This window comes from Bison bison, unplaced genomic scaffold (genome assembly GCF_000754665.1).
Source record: "Bison bison bison isolate TAMUID 2011002044 unplaced genomic scaffold, Bison_UMD1.0 scf7180017864329, whole genome shotgun sequence".
Taxonomy (NCBI): Eukaryota; Metazoa; Chordata; class Mammalia; order Artiodactyla; family Bovidae; genus Bison; species Bison bison.
This window is the reverse complement of record NW_011494901.1, coordinates 4,245,284-4,261,306: the sequence shown is the minus strand read 5'-3', so window position 1 is coordinate 4,261,306 and position 16,023 is coordinate 4,245,284. Positions and strand designations below refer to the sequence as shown.

Below are 16,023 nucleotides of genomic sequence, written 5' to 3'. Positions count from 1 at the left end.
CAGGAGTGGAGTCTCCACGGGACTTTGGCAAGGTGTGGACGATGCTCCTAACAATCTGGTATCCTCTCATGTAGAGCCATTAACAGTTAACTCTCTCCCAGGCCTGCGGTAAGGATGAGCAAATAAGAACTGCAAAAAGCACTTGGCAATTTAAAGTATGAAACTGTTTATAAAAAATGCTCTAAGACTCATTTACTGCCCCTTGAGCTCTTTGCTTTTTCCTTAATAATGTTCAAACATGATGAGATCTGGCAGTATGCTAACAGAAAGATTTTAAAATTCCTTTTAGTGCTATAAAACACAATCTCTATGCCCTCAGAGAAAAATGACTACTGCTTAACTCATGAACAGTGTTCCCTCCTAATAAACTCCCCCATTCCCCTCTTCCTACAGGCAGAAATGGATTCTTACAACATAGGCCTGGGGTAGTGTACTCACCTTCTAAGGAACCATGTGGATATTTTTGCTTATTGAAAAATGAAGCTATTTTGGTCCTTCCTTTTCAAGGCTGGCTGCCAACCTGGGACCTGGAGACGTGCAGGCTGCCATCTGCCTCACCCCAGCTGTTCCTGACCTGCCATCCGTCTCCAACTGGGGACGCCTGGTATATGCCAGGTCAGTTAAGCCATGGATGAAAGACGCCTGAGGCCCAGGTACAGCGTGGATGAAAATGCTGGCAGCACATTGCCTGCCATGCAACCTTGACTTCCTCTCATTAATGGGTGGCACGCCACTCTCCATGACAACAGAGAGCTGCATTCTGAGAAAAACAGACCTTTTCATGGAGCTCTGCAGAGATCTTTTCTTATTGTGTGACAATTAATGTGGCATTCCCGACATTTTTGCTAAAGCCCGAAAGGCTACCTTTTTAAAAAATGTATTCTTAAAATATAAAATGCTAAGTCAATGTTAGAAATTTCTATCACTTATCCTTCAGGACTAACCATTTATGTTTCAGATTAAATTATCAGTTTAGATTATTGATGCATGAATAGTAAAAGAAGCAAGTTTAATTTCATGCATCTCTAAACTGCCACCGTGCTAAAATGATTTCAAAGTCTAAATATGGCTTTAAAAATGCAATTTGCAAACATCCTCAGTGAAGAGGAGGATGTCTCACAGAAAGAAGGAAGTTTTATGGCTTGGTTCTGCATTCTGTTAATGTAGTAATCAAATACTAATACAGCCACTGTTAAAGCTTGTTATAAACCGTGGAAGCAACACCTTTTACTGGTGCCACAGTTTCACCGACGACATGCAGCTCTGCCTCCTGGAAGGGAGACACGCAGCTTGCCTGAGGGCTCGCCCGTCGGCACGTGGGCAGCACACACTGACCTGGAGGGTCTTGAGCGCAGAACTGCTCATCAGGCGGCCAGGAGAGACACGCTGCCTCACCACTCTGGTTTCCACGGGATTCTTTCTGCCTCAGTGTTCTTAAAAATAAGTTGTAGCCCCATCTGAAATCCTTATCGATTCTTGCACTGGGAAAGCACTGCCTCGGTTTTTCTAGCCCTGTCCCGCTGTTGACATTTCGCCCTTGTGGTTTCCCTTTTCACTGCAGGACAGACATGGCTTACCCGCACACCTTCTGTGCTGAGTGTGCTCAGTGAATCTCCATGCCTCAGTCTCTTGAGTCAGTCAAATCAAGATGCAGATCAGATTCTTAGCAGCACTATAAATTAATAGTAAGGCAAAAGGTAGGCAGCCCTTTTCCTTCAAAAGCCAATGAGAGGGCATGTGGGCAGAAAGCAAAAATTAATCTTTTGCCCAAGGCGGGGAAAAAAAATTTGCTGAATTCCTTTTACTGACATGGGACATGTAAAACTCTACTTAACAAACGTAGAGCACGGATTGGCAGTCACCTTCTCACGCTCACCAGCACTGAGCAGCCTCCTCCTCTCAGCTGTCCTGTGCTGGGCTGTGCCCTCACCTTTCTCTTCCGGGACGCCAACCTCTGCTGCTACTGTGGGCGGAAGACTGCGGCTCCTCTGCAACCTGGGGCTGGAGTGGGGCAGAGGTGATGACACCACAGTCAAGCAGAGGTGCTCCTGCCCAAGCCCGTCCTAGCGCTGCTCGGACAGCATCTCAGGGCCTCCCCAGACCTCTTCTGCTCCAGTGGGGAGACAAGAGACCGCCTGTATCTACACTTCCCACATGTCACCCATATGCCTGGCTAACTCTAGGAGGCTTAACCTAAAATAAGAGAAGAAAGGCTTCTTCTCAACAGGGGCTTCTCTGGTGGCTCAGTAGTACAGAATATGCCTGCCAACGCAGGCGACAGGGGTTTGATCCCGGATCTGGGAAGATCCCACAGGGTGTGAAGCAACTACTAAGCCTGTGCTCTGGAGCCCGTGAGCCGCACTACTGAGTGCGCGTGCCGCAACGACCAAGGTCCTTGTGCCTAGAGCCTGTGCTCCGCAATGAGAGAAGCCTCCGCAACGAGAAGCCTGCGCACTGTAACTAGAGTAGCCCCTGCTCGCCGCAACCAGACAGAGCCTGAGTGTAGCAACAAAGACCGAGCACAGCCAAAAATAAATAAGTAAAATTATTAAAAAAAAAAAAGAACTAGAAAACTTCAAAAGGCCTAGGGGAAGCAGCAGGAATAAATCCAAGTAACAGGTCTTCACAGTAAGGTTTGTAACATTTTTTTGCAGCATGAACTCTCAGGCAGTCTGATGGCACCTTCTCATAATGTTTTAAACACAGTATTACCAAGGAAACCAGTTACAGTGAAACAGAATTATCAGAACATTAAAAAGTCCCTGAGATATGGTCACATGTGCTTCTCCATTAATAAAGGAAATAACACTAGCCAGCAACAGTTAATTATAAATGCAAGTCCTAGGCAGTGATGAGCATAATTTGTCAAGATTCTGGCAACAAATCCAATGAGATATAAGAAAATCAATATAAAAAGATATTAAAAAAATCTTTATTGATGAGAAAGACACTGCTAACAGTACTGTAGTCTGCTGTCAATATTCACAACGGACAGCAATGCTAAATATTACTGGAAGGTGAGTGAAAATAAAAATGTAATTTTATTCTCATCTAGCTTCACAGACCTCCCCCTTGAATTCTCTCCCGCCAACATGATCCATAAAGCAGCTGGAGGCACAGCTTTTCTGGCTGAAGCAGCAGCCGAGGGCTGGGGGCAGAGCTGCCTGGCCTGACCCTCACAGCCTGCTGCTCTCCCAGCCTCGCCCCTGTGAGGGACCCGCTCGAGGGCTCCTTGGAGGACAGTTTGCAAGCCACTCATGAAGGGATTGATCACTCAGCCTGCTGAGAGTATCCTGCAATAGCAGGCCTGTGCCTGCTGTCCTAACCTCCCAGCCACATTATACACAGGTTATGAAGTCCCCAGCTCAAGTCCTTCTTATCTTGATTTATTTTGCTTTTTATTTTTTTATTCTCTTATTTTAATCATGTTTATTGTGCACAGCCCAACAGTTCTTAGCAGGTTTTGTTCTCTTGTTTCTTAGCTTTCATATTTTATTTACTTCAATTTAGCTTTTTTACTATTTTACTCATTTTTACTCTTGGGTTTGTTGTAGCGTATTATCAAGTTTTTTTGAAAAAAAAATTTCTTTCTAACGCATATATATGGAATTTAGAAAGATGGTAATGATAACCCTGTATGCGAGACAGCAAAAGAAACACAGATGTATAGAACAGTCTTTTGGACTCTATGGAAGAGGGAGAGGGTAGGACGATCTGGGGGAATGGCACTGAAACATGTATAATATCATATAAGAAATGAATCGCCAGTCCAGGTTCGATACAGGATGGTTGGGGCTGGTGCACTGGGATGACTCGGAGGGATGGTACAGGGAGGGAGGTGGGAAGGGGATTCAGGATGGGGAACACATGTACGCCCGTGACGGATTCATGTTGATGTGTGGCAGAATGAATACAATATTGTAAAGTAAAAAAAAATTAAAAAATTTAAAAAAAAATTCTTTATTCTCCACCTATACAGCTCCTAGAATTAACTGACTTAATTATCTTTAGTTCACATTATTCTGTTTAAAGCATGATTTCTCTTTCCTTAGTATTTGTATTTACTTACAAGTAGCAGCGCAGAAGTTGGTCAAAAGGTTGTGGGTCCTCAGAGAGGAGGCTTGGGGCCCAAACAGGGGTGACTGAATATTTGCTCTCCCTCCTGCTATCTGGGGCTTCCCTCATAGCTCAGTTGGTAAAGGATCTGCCTGCAATACAGGAGTCCCCGGTTTGATTCCTGGATCAGGAAGATCTGCTGGAGAAGGGACAGGCTACCTGCTCCAGTATCCTTGGGCTTCCCTTGTGGCTCAGCTGGTAAAGAATCTGCCTACAATGTGGGAGACCCGGGTTTGATCCCTGGGTTGGGAAGATCCCCTGGAGAAGGGAAAGGCTACTCACTCCAGTATTCTGGCCTGGAGAATTCCATGGACTGTATAGCCCATGGGGTCACAAAGAGTTGGACAGGACTGAGCGACTTTCACTTTTGCACAATCTAAAGAGCAGCCTCTGTATGTCTCCTTAAAAGATGCCTGGGACTCTTTAATGTTGACGCCCCCAAACTTTTAAACTTCAGGAGAGTCAAAGGCTGAGTCTCTGCTGGGACAAGAGGATGGTTAACACGCTGGCATGTGTCAGAAACACCCTGAACCGTGGGGCTCGGAACTGCTTACTTGTGCGTCCGACTTAACGGCAGATGCTCAACCAGTTTTCCATGGACCACTCCAGGCTTTCAAACTTCTCCACCTCTCTCAGACTTCATGTAATCCCTGGGAAGATCTGATCACCAAAGATGTGGCAATGCAGCCATTACACTCTGCTTGCAGAGCCTGGTCTCTACAGGCTGAGGCAGGAAATGATTTGCATCAGTGGCAGAGGCGGCAGCCAGCCTTCCCCTCAAGAAGGATACCTCCTGGGAAATGAGAAATCCTCCAGGCCAGTCAGCAAGACAGTGTTAGTTGCAGGATTAATAAATTGCTCCTATGTTTCCATATCTTCCACTGTTAATTGCTCCTATGTTTCCATATCGTCCACTGTTTACTCCGAGATGATACCCGTGTCAAAATGCTAGGCACTGCAACCATGCATGCTGAAGACTGCTGGAAATCCCACAGGCTCTTGGGGTCCTCAGGATTAACACTCCTGATTTCAATTAAAGGAGAGAAACCCCAAGAGTTCATAACTTGACCTGTAACTCTGCTGAGGCATTATTATATTTTGTATATCCTCTAAGGCTGGAAAGCAGATGATACTTAGCTGATGAACGAACACTGGCCAACCTCCATCATCTAAAGCTGATGCAGCTTTATGGTGCTGTACCAAGTCTCACACACAGACAACAGTAATATCATCAAGTCACAAGCATGTTTCTTTAAAAAAAAAAGCTGAGTAAAATAGAGCTGTATTTTCGTGGCAATGGGAGGAGAAAGAACAGAAATAAAAGAGTGATTAAGTCATGGTGAGAACACTAGTTTTGATTAAGCAAAGGATGGAATGTCAAATTACACAATGGCTTAGATTTAAGATGGACAAAAACAAGAGTATCCTACATGACCTAACTAAAAATAGGAAATAGAGATTTTGTGACTTTCAATAAGACTCCAGGTTTCACAAAACTGGATGTGATATGAAGAATTAATCAAGAAGGCCATTCGGGAGGACTGAAATTTCTCAGTTAAACTTTAATGTATGAAGACAAGAACAGTGTCTAACTTATTCATCACTACATGCCCAACACTTTGGATAAATTCTGGGCACACGATGGGTGCTCAGTGAATACATGCTGAAATCAGTTCTATGCTTCAGAGGCAGAGGTAAACTTGGGACATATTTCTTCTGAGACCATGGCACTATGTCCTGAATAGAATTCTAAAAATAGTTCCTTTTATAAATTGGAACTATTTTCTGCATTTCCCAGGAACAAAGCAAACAAAGGTGCTAGCCCAGATGCCGCTTTCACCACAGACAAAAACCACCACCAAAGGAGCCCTACAGTGTCAAAGAGCCACTAAAGGAAGGTGGATTCCCTGCTCTCACCAAGGAACTCACTTGTGTTTATCTTAATGAAGGGTAGGAAAAAAGTGTTAGTCACTCAGTCATGTCTCTTTGTAATCTCATGGACTATAGGCCACCAGGTTCCTCTGTCCATGGAATTCTCCAGGCAAGAATATTGGAATGGGTTACCATTTCCTTCTCCAGGGGATCTTTCTGACTCTGGGATCAAACCCAGGTCTACTGCAAGGCAGGCAGATTTACTATCAGAGCCACCAGGGAAGCCCAGGAAGGGTAGGAAGGCACTTGCAATTATGATTTCAGGGCCTAGAATTTAAACTTAGGACACTGTGAAAGGCAATCTGAGACTTAAAATCTTTTTTTTAAGGTTAGGAATCTCATCTACTTGAGATTTATATTTAAATAGAAAACACCAAAATGATGGTAGAATCTACCCAATTCAGAAAGAAAAAAAAGAAGTCTCATTGCTAGTTAGCAATATCACATATGAAAAAATTGGAAACATTTTCACTAATCTAAAGAAGGCTTTAAAAAATATACCCAGATGGAAATAACTGAAAACTCTCTTGATCAAAACAGAGTTAAGATCAAATGGAACTTCTAAGGCAACGCTTACTGGAAACATTTTAAATTTCAGTCTGAATCTTTTCTTGCTGCCTAGGAATTGGGACAAATCATAAATCAGGTTTTAAAAATCACAGTAAGGAATCACATGAAAAGTCAGTTTTAAGGTATCACTTCGACAGTTATTTGATAGACGAAAAATCAACTACAAGAATAAATAATTGATTTGATCAATCTTTTACATAATGAGCTTTCGGTCCTTCCAGTTTTTAGTGGTACAGATGGTACTTGAATGGACATGCTTCTTTGTACACAGGAGTGAGTACACCTGAGGTTCAGTGGGACTGTTCCCAGTTGTGAGAAAGAACGAAGCAAATGCAGCAATGCAGAAAAATTTTGGAATGGTGTTAGCTGAAAAGAGTGCTTAAATAGGTCCCATTTATTTTTGTTTTTATTTCTATTATTCTAAGAGATGGATCAAAAAAAAAAAAAACTTATTGCAATGTCAGAGACTGTTCTGCCTATGTTTTCCTCTAGGAGTTTTACAGTGTCCAGTCTCATATTTAGGCCTTTCATGTATTTTGAGCTTATTTTTGTGTATGGTGTTAAAGAATAATCTTTACAAAATCTTTAAAAAGTTTCATTTTTAACATGCAGCTGTCTAGTTTTCCAAGCACCATTTATTGAAGAGATCGTCTGTCTAACATTGGGTACTCTTGCCTCCTTTGTCATAGATTAATTGACCATAGGTGCATGGGTTTATTTCTGGGTTTTCTACCCTGTTCCACTGATCTATATTTTTATTTTTGTGCCAGTACCGTACTGTTTTGATGACTGTAGCTTTGTAGTATAGTCTGAAGCCAAGAGCCTGATTCCTCCAGCTCCATTTTTCCTTCTCAAGATTGCTTCGGCTATTCAGCGTCTTTTATGTGTCACCATACAAATTTTAAACTCAAAAGCTTTTGTATAGCAAATGAAACAATAAACAAAACAGAAAGACAACCCACAGATTGGGAGAAAATATTTGCAAATGATGTAACTGACAAGGGATTAGTCTCTAAAATTTACAAAGAGCTCATGATGCTTAACAGCATCAGTTCAGTTCAGTTCAGTCGCTCAGTCATGTCCGACTCTTTGCGACCCTATGAATCACAGCATGCCAGGCCTCCCTGTCCATGACCAACTCCCGGAGTTCACTCAAACTCATGTCCATCAAGTTGGTGATGCCATCCAGCCATCTCATCCACAGCATCAAAATAACCCAATCAAAAAATGGGCAGAAGACCTAAACAGACATTTCCCCGAAGAAGACATACATAAGGCCAAGAGATACATGAAAAGATGCTCAACACTGCTAATTATTAGAGAAATGCAAAATCAAAACTACCTTACACCAGCGAGAATGGCCACCATCAAAAAATCCACAAATAATAAATGCTGGAGAGGGTGTGAAGAGAAGAAAACCCTCCTACACTGCTGGTGGAAATGTACACTGGTAAAGCCACCATGGAGAACAGAATAGAGACTCCTTAAAAAACTAAGATTGAGCTACCACATGACTCTGCAATCCCACTCCTGGCATATATCTGGAGGAAAATATGATCCAAAAAGAAACATACACCCAGTGTTCACTGCAGTGCTGTTTACAACAGCGAAGACACGGAAGCAACCTAAATGTCCATCAACAGAGGAATGGATAAAGAAGATGTGGTACATAGATACAATGGAATGTTACTCAGCCATTAACAAGAATGAAAGAACGCCATGTGCAGCAATGTGGACAGACCAAGAGATTGTCACATTGAGTGAATTAAGTCAGAGAGAGAAGGAGAAATACCATCTGAATTTCTTACATGTGGAATCTAAAAAGAAATGATACAAATGAACTTTCCTACAAAACAAAAGGAGACTTACAGACTTAGAAAATGAACTTACAGCTGCCAGAGGTAAGGGAGAGTCAGGGAGTTTGGGATGGACATGTACACACTGCTATAGGTAAAATGGATAACCAGCAAGGATAAACTGTATAGCACATGGAGCACTACTCAGTGTCATGTGGCAGCCTGGATGGGAAGGGAGTCTAGGGGAGAATGGATACATGTAAGTGTATGGCTGAGTCTCTCTGCTGTTCACCTGAAACTATCACAACACTGTTAATCAGCTATACCCCAATATAAAATAAAGTTTAAAATTAAAAAAAATAAAGAAAATAGGTGCTGAATGGGGCTTAAAAAGTATATTTCCAGCTAAATAAAAAAGGGAGAGAAGAGATAGATAGACAAATTTTGTTCTCCTATCAGTAACAAAAATTCAGTAGTATGAAAATACCTCTATTGGGCAAGCTTTGGCAAAAGTTATTGAAACTAAATATGTATATATGTCAATACATATGTTATCATTACATCTACATATATATATTAAATATACATACTTATGAGAACAGTGTGCAAAATTACTTATGTAAGAGATTATTAATGGCTGTGTTGTACATCATACAAAAAGTAAAAACAACAAAAAAGGCCCTACAGTAGGGAACTGATTTAAATAACATACTCGGGACTTCCCTGGTGGTATGGTGGATAAGAATCCACCTGCCAGTGTAGGGGTTACGAGTTCAGTTCTGTCCAGGAAAAGTCCACGTGCCTCAGAGCAACAAAGCCTGTGCGCCACAACTAGTGGAGCCTGCACACTCTAGGGCCACAGGCCACAGCTACGGAGCCCGCGTGCTGCAGCTACCGAAGCCCGCATGCCTAGAGCCTGTGCCCCACAAGGGAAGTCATCAGTGAGAAGCCTGCACACCAGAATAAAGAGCAGCCTCACTCACCACAACTAAAGAAAGCCTACACACAGCAATGAAGACCAAGCGCAGCCAAAAATAAGTAAATAACGTGACATATTCATAGTATGGAATACGCTGCAGTTATAAAAAAAAAGATGAGCCTCTCTGCACACTGATACGGAAAGATCGCCAAAGCACAAACTTTAAAAGCAAGATACTGAACATTATATACAGCACTTATGATCTTTCGTTATTAAAAAGGGATGAGAATATAGTCAAATGAAATGAAAAACTTACTTGTAAAGGTAATACTCTGCATGGTCTATCTCTTCTCGAGATGAAATGTTGTCCACAAACTGAAAGACGGAAAAAGAAACCCTTGGTTGAACACAAATTATGTCATATATTGAGCCTAAGTCACATACTGACCTTAAAGATAAACCAGTCGTTTTATTAGGACAGGGTTCATGTACTATGGCTCTACCCTTCATACCACTTTATCCTAATACCAACAAGAATCTACAATGGCCTCTCTTTTTCTATATGTAGAATATCCTTGGTTAGAAAAACTGTTTGAAAACTAAACACAAACCCCGCTCCGAACAAGAAAGGGCTCTTCCTACTCTACAATTAGTCACTGATATTTTCCTTTATCTTTAAATCCTGATACTTTCTCTGTTTTCCAAGTTCCAAATACATGGAAACACAATAGTTTAGAAGATGAAGACTCTAATGGCTGAAAAAACATGACCCAAAAGAGGAAAATCCAAATTTAGAGAACTTGGTCTTACATCCATTTTTCCTATCTGATTTGGTTCTGCTACGGACCAGTCAACTTATTACTGTCTACCAACCAAGTCTCCTTTTGACCCCCAAAATACCCCAGTGTGCTCCTTAACTCTAAATCTGAGAAACAGAAAAGACTCTTCTGGGGGTGAAGTGAAGTCGCTCAGTGGTGTCCAACTCTTTGTGACCCCATGGACTATAGTCTACTGGGCTCCTCCATTCTTGGGATTTTCCAGACAAGAATACTGGAGTGGGTTGCCATTTCCTTCTCCAGGGGATCTTCCCAACCCAGGGATTGAACCCAGGTCTCCTGAATTGCAGGCAGACGCTTTACTGCCTAAGCCACCAGGGAAGCCTGGGGATGAATTGTACTCTAAAGACTCAGAGGCAAAAAGGATGAAGTAGGAAATAATGGATGTAGTGAATAAAGTTAAGACTTCAGGAGGATGGAGAGGAGAGTAAAGAGGAGAGACTTCTGAGTCCTCTTTGGAGGACTTACTAGATTTTATTTAGAAATCTTATTAAGGAGCGGATAAAATATAGTTCAAACACAGGACCCGAGACTGAAAACTAGCTCTCCTGATTGCATGCTGTGTGGCATAAACAGATGACACAGTCTCTCTGGATCCTGGTTGCTTGTCTGCATAAACAGAATAAAGGCACCTGTGCTGAAGAGTATGAAGCTCCAACCAGAAAATGTACGTGAAAGCTCTTCTGTGAAAGTTCTTTAAACTCTCAAGTGCAGCCTAAACAAACACCAGGCATTACGGCCAGAGATTTCATCCATCACATAAGGGATGAACCACTGGTCTTTCAGCTCCTCTCCAACATGAAAATTACTAGGTTATGATCAAGCTAAACAGTTTGCCCACTAAAAGGAAAGTATCAAGGAGCAGAAAAAAGCACTGAGACTAAAAGGGATGATGGTTTCTTTATTTTTCCTCTCATCGATTTAACAATCTTTTCAATTTTATGGTGTCATTAATTTCTACAAATAGTTTTCACAACTAAGATCTCAATTTAGCATCACATAAGCCTTGTGAGGAAGATACTACTGTCTCCATACTGAATGAAATTGAGAGAGGCCACAGTTGCCCCATGTCACAAAGGAAATTCATGAAGACAAGATCAGGTCGATTTCTGGGAGGCAACAGAAGAGAACTCTAATGCCACAGAGATCTGGGTTTAAAGCCCAATTTTTCTACCTATGAACTATGTAAAATTGGGAGAGTCATCATTCTGAGCCTTACATGCAAAATGGAGACAACAATGCTTATCTTACATGGCTGCTATGAGAATAGTGAGACGATGTTAAGAAACTAGTAAACAGCTGGCATAGAAGCTCATCAGTAACGGTCAATGGATCAATTTCTATTCTTGATTCCTAGCCTAAGATTATTCTCCCATCTAATGCTCTGTAGCAGCCTAAAGTTAAAGTCTTTTACAGACTTTCTCAACTACCAAATTTACTTCCAATATTAACAAGTGAATACTACCACTTTGAAAAGTATATCAACTTTGAAAAAAATGATGGTATCATATCGTATCCTGGAAAAATTAAGTTAAATAAACAACACTGATCACTGACATCAGAATCTGGTAAATTTATTATCTTTTGTTCCTGTCAAAGAAATTTACTACTTCATCATAAAATATCTATTAGTAATTATAAAAACATAAGATACTCTGGAAAAATATTTCCTATAAAAGATGGTCTTTATTTACACAGCCTCATATATATAAACAGTCTTTCTTGCTTTCTTTCTCTTTCTTCCTTGAAAATATAAGTTTTCTTACCCGTGATATTGTTAAAGAACTAACAGGCAGCTTTCTCTCATACGTTTTATCCATCAAAGATGCTAGATCAGCTGTGAAGACAAAGAAGCAAAAAGAACCTTGTTAACTATACATATTTCTAAAGAAAAATCTAACAAATGCAGCTCCTGCCAGATGGCTGTCAACATTATGAAGTCAGTATTAAAAGGGATGCTCTTTTTAAAAATTATTCTTAATAAATAAAGAGAATAGAGAAATATTAGTATAACTTTTTTTTTTTAATATTTACTTGATTGGAGAAAGGATTGTTTTAAAAACCCCAGCATAGATTTAGCTTTTTAAAAATGGACCCGTAAAATATCTCTGGAAGAAGACACAAGAAAGTGTTATTATTGACAGACTCCAATGAAAGGAATTAGACGGTAGTGGCCAAGAAAAGGAGATTCTTCACTGCTTACACATTCGTTCCTTCTGTATTTTGAACCAGATAAATAAACTGATATTCAGTTCAGTTCAGTTGCTCAGTCGTGTCCAACTCTTTGCAACCCCATGAATTGCAGCATGCCAGGCCTCCCTGTCCATCACCAACTCCCGGAGTTCACTCAAACTCATGTCCATCGAGATGGTGATGCCATCCAGCTATCTCATCCTCTGTCATCCCCTTCTCCTCCTGCCCCCAATCCCTCCCAGCATCAGAGTCTTTTCCAATGAGTCAACTCTTTGCATGAGGTGGCCAAAGTATTAGAGTTTCAGCTTTAGCATCAGTCCTTCCAATGAACACCCAGGGCTGATCTCCTTTCAAATGGACTGGCTGGATCTCCTAACAGTCCAAGGGACTCTCAAGAGTCTTCTCCAACACCACAGTTCAAAAGCATCAATTCTTCAGCGCTCAGCTTTCTTCACAGTCCAACTCTTACATTCATACAAGACCACTGGAAAGACCAGAGCCTTGACTAGACGGACCTTTGTTGGCAAAGTAATGTCTCTGCTTTTGAATATGCTATCTAGATTGGTCATAACTTTCCTTCCAAGGAGTAAGCGTCTTTTAATTTCATGGCTGCAATCACCATCTGCAGTGATTTTGAAGCCAAAAAAAATTAACTCTGACACCATTTCCACTGTTTCCCCATCTATTTCCCATGAAGTGATGGGACCAGATGCCATGATCTTAGTTTTCTGAATGTTGAGCTTTAAGTCAACTTTTTCACTCTCCTCTTTCACTTTCATCAACTGTTCAAAAATGTTTTCAGTTGGAACTTATGAAATGACTTTTACACATCCCCTGGACAAATCAGATGGCAAGGCACTCTGGCTACAATAAGTGATTTTCAGCCTCAACTATTCCTATTCTTGTTCCTTTTACCAGAACATCCATACACACACTTGGTATTCCTGAGATTACACTGTTATCTCAGAGTCTAAAAAGGTCTAGAATAACAGGCAACATACTCTCCAAAATAATTATTTCATGCCTTCTCGCTGCTTCTAGAACTTAACAGTGTGTGTGCTCCTTGCCCTTCTCCTCTCTCTCTCAGCTCACGGCTTGTGTCTTATTTCCCTCAGTATAAAACAGAAGCAATCATGGGAACCCTATGCTATCAGGCCTACCAGGCTACCAGCATCTGTATCCACAGACTCTGCCTCAACTCTTCTTTTCCTAAACAAAGGATGTAGTTCACTAAACAAACAAAAACCAAAAACGGCAAAAACTTCCTGTGACCTCCTCTTGTCTCCTCTCCAGCTACTTCTCTGCTCTGCTTCCAAGGAGTCTTCCCCAATACAAGTGTCACCACTTCCCTAGTTCCATCCTCTCTTGAACCCACTCAAATCAGGCTTTGGTTTCCTCACTCTACTGACACCAAAGTTCACCTCCGCTTTGTTAAATCCAGTGGTTAATTCTCATCCTCATCTTACCTGACCTTTCTCTAACAACAGTTGACCATTCTATCCTTCATGAAACGTTCTCTTTCTCGGGTTCCTTTGCAGGTACTCTTCTTGACTTCTTGATGCTGACGTGCCCTGAGGAGCAGACTCTACAGCATCTGCTCGCTCCATGGGAATCTCATTCTCTCCCTCCCCATAGCTTTAATCATCATCTACAGCCTACTGACTGTACACGTATGTGCCTACCCTGACTTCTGCCTGCAACTGCAGACTTTTCTTCCAGCTGCATAGCTGACATCTCCCGTGGCATCTGAACACTGCTTGTCTTCCTAACTCTCCAACCTTCCACTCCAAACCTGCTTTCCTCCAAACCTTTCCCATCTCAGAAATGGCCGCATGTTAACTGGCTTACTCAGGCCAAAAACTAAGGCACCACTGTTGATTCCATTCTTTTTCATTCTCTGTAACCACGTACCAGCAAATCATATAAGTGTTAGATCTGGAAGTTATATGTTGCTCCATTACCACAGCTAACCTCTCACCTCCTGACTAGTCACCTGAACTACTGTCCCCACACCTACAACCCCATCTTTACACGGCAGTCTGACTGAGCCTCTTAAAAGATAAGTCAGATCCTGTTATTTTCTTGTCTCAGCCAGCCAACAGTTTCCTATGACACTTGGAATAAAATCCAGAGGGGCTTCCCTGATGGTCCAGAGGCTAAGAGTCCATGCCGCCAATGGAGGCAGCCTGGGTTCAATCCCTGGTCAGGGAAATAGATCCCACATGCTGCAACTAAGAGTTTACCAGCTACAGCCAAAGATCCCACATGCTGCAACCAAAAAGATCCCAAGTGCGGCAAATGGACCTGTCACAGCCAAACAAATGCATATTGAAACAAAATAATAAAATAAAATCCAGAATATCTTCTGTGATCTACAAATGCCCACACACACTGGTCTATGTTTGTTGTTGTTTTTTTCTGTCTTTTATACTTAGAAGTAAAAACCATGAAGGCTAGGACTTACAATTCACTGACATATTCTCAGTTCCTGCAAGAGTTCTATAAAAGGCAGTCAGTATATTTAAGTAAATAAATAAAAGGTATAAAGCAAGGCAGTAAGAAAGGGAGGAAAGAAAGAGAGGAAGAAAACAGAAGCAGAGTTACCCCTTGGCACTCTCATGGACTGGTTTCAGCTCCCACTGCAGATGCCACAACGTGCGGATGCTCAAGTCCCGCAGCTGGCTCTCTGCATCTGAGGATCCACCCACCTGCATCGTGTAAAGCTGTACTGAAAACAATCCACGTACAAGTGAACCTGCACAGGTCAAACCCATGTTGTTCACGAGCCAACTCTAAAAGTTGGAGTTCCAAGTATTTTTTTTTCTCCCTGGTGAAAGAAATTAATATTAAGCAAAAAGGCAACAGGGAATCAATCAAATGCTAAGTATCTGTTGAAGACCTATTGCTGTGCACTTAACCAGTATTTTTCTCTTTTCTTTCCCTGGGGTAATGCTCTCAATGACTCTAGATATTAGAGGAAAGGAACTCTGCAAAACCACTAAAACCTGATATGATGTAAAAGTTACTAATTTTTCTTATGACTATCTTAAAGGGATTGAAACCATGTGATTTAAAAATTTTAAAACACAAATACACACATACAAAGAAGTCCCTAAAACCTCTTCACACTAATATTGTTATAGTTATAACTAATATTGTTATATTATACTATACTATATTGTATTGTATATTAGTTATAACTAATATTGTTAAATCTAACTGTTCACAGAATGACATTAAACAGCACTCCCAAGACACCAAATCTTTATGATCTCTTCATAATCAAGGCTCTTATGTTGAGATGATAGGCAATATAAAGAATCAACTCCCTTTACTCAAAATTTAAATTTTAACCAAAAAAATGCAGGATTTGGATCTACTGGCCGAATTGAAATGACCTTCATTTCTTCGTGGGTTTCATATAATGCACAGTATGCAGCTAAACATTTGGACAGAGGTGGCTTCAGTACTGTAGAGTCAAGATTCCACTTTAATCTTTTACACCAAGATAGCTTCAGTCAAGTGAAATCAACTGGGGCCTCAAAAAAGGCAACAGCTGTAGAGCCAGTATCTGATGAATAATATCTGCATACTCTAAGTCAGAGAAAGGTTTACTGCTAAATATAATATGCACCAACCACCTCACATGATAGCAGAGGCG

General features: G+C 41.2%; 1 protein-coding gene across 4 annotated transcripts in view; it reads right to left on the bottom strand.

Annotated features, from left to right (window-relative positions):
* MRPS27 (mitochondrial ribosomal protein S27) overlaps window positions 1-16,023 on the bottom strand; it is a 103,904-nt gene that overhangs the window by 65,313 nt on the left and 22,568 nt on the right. Inside the window, exons 2-4 of one of the 4 annotated variants that reach the window (XM_010853566.1) lie at window positions 14,967-15,090; window positions 11,936-12,006; window positions 9,650-9,708 (exon numbers count right to left, since the gene is read on the bottom strand). In XM_010853566.1, coding sequence (XP_010851868.1) covers window positions 9,650-9,708; window positions 11,936-12,006; window positions 14,967-14,982 — 146 coding nt within the window. In that variant the 5' untranslated portion in view covers window positions 14,983-15,090. The remainder of the gene's footprint in view (window positions 1-9,649; window positions 9,709-11,935; window positions 12,007-14,966; window positions 15,091-16,023) is intronic. The other 3 variants (XM_010853567.1, XM_010853565.1, XM_010853564.1) reach the window with 3 other exon arrangements.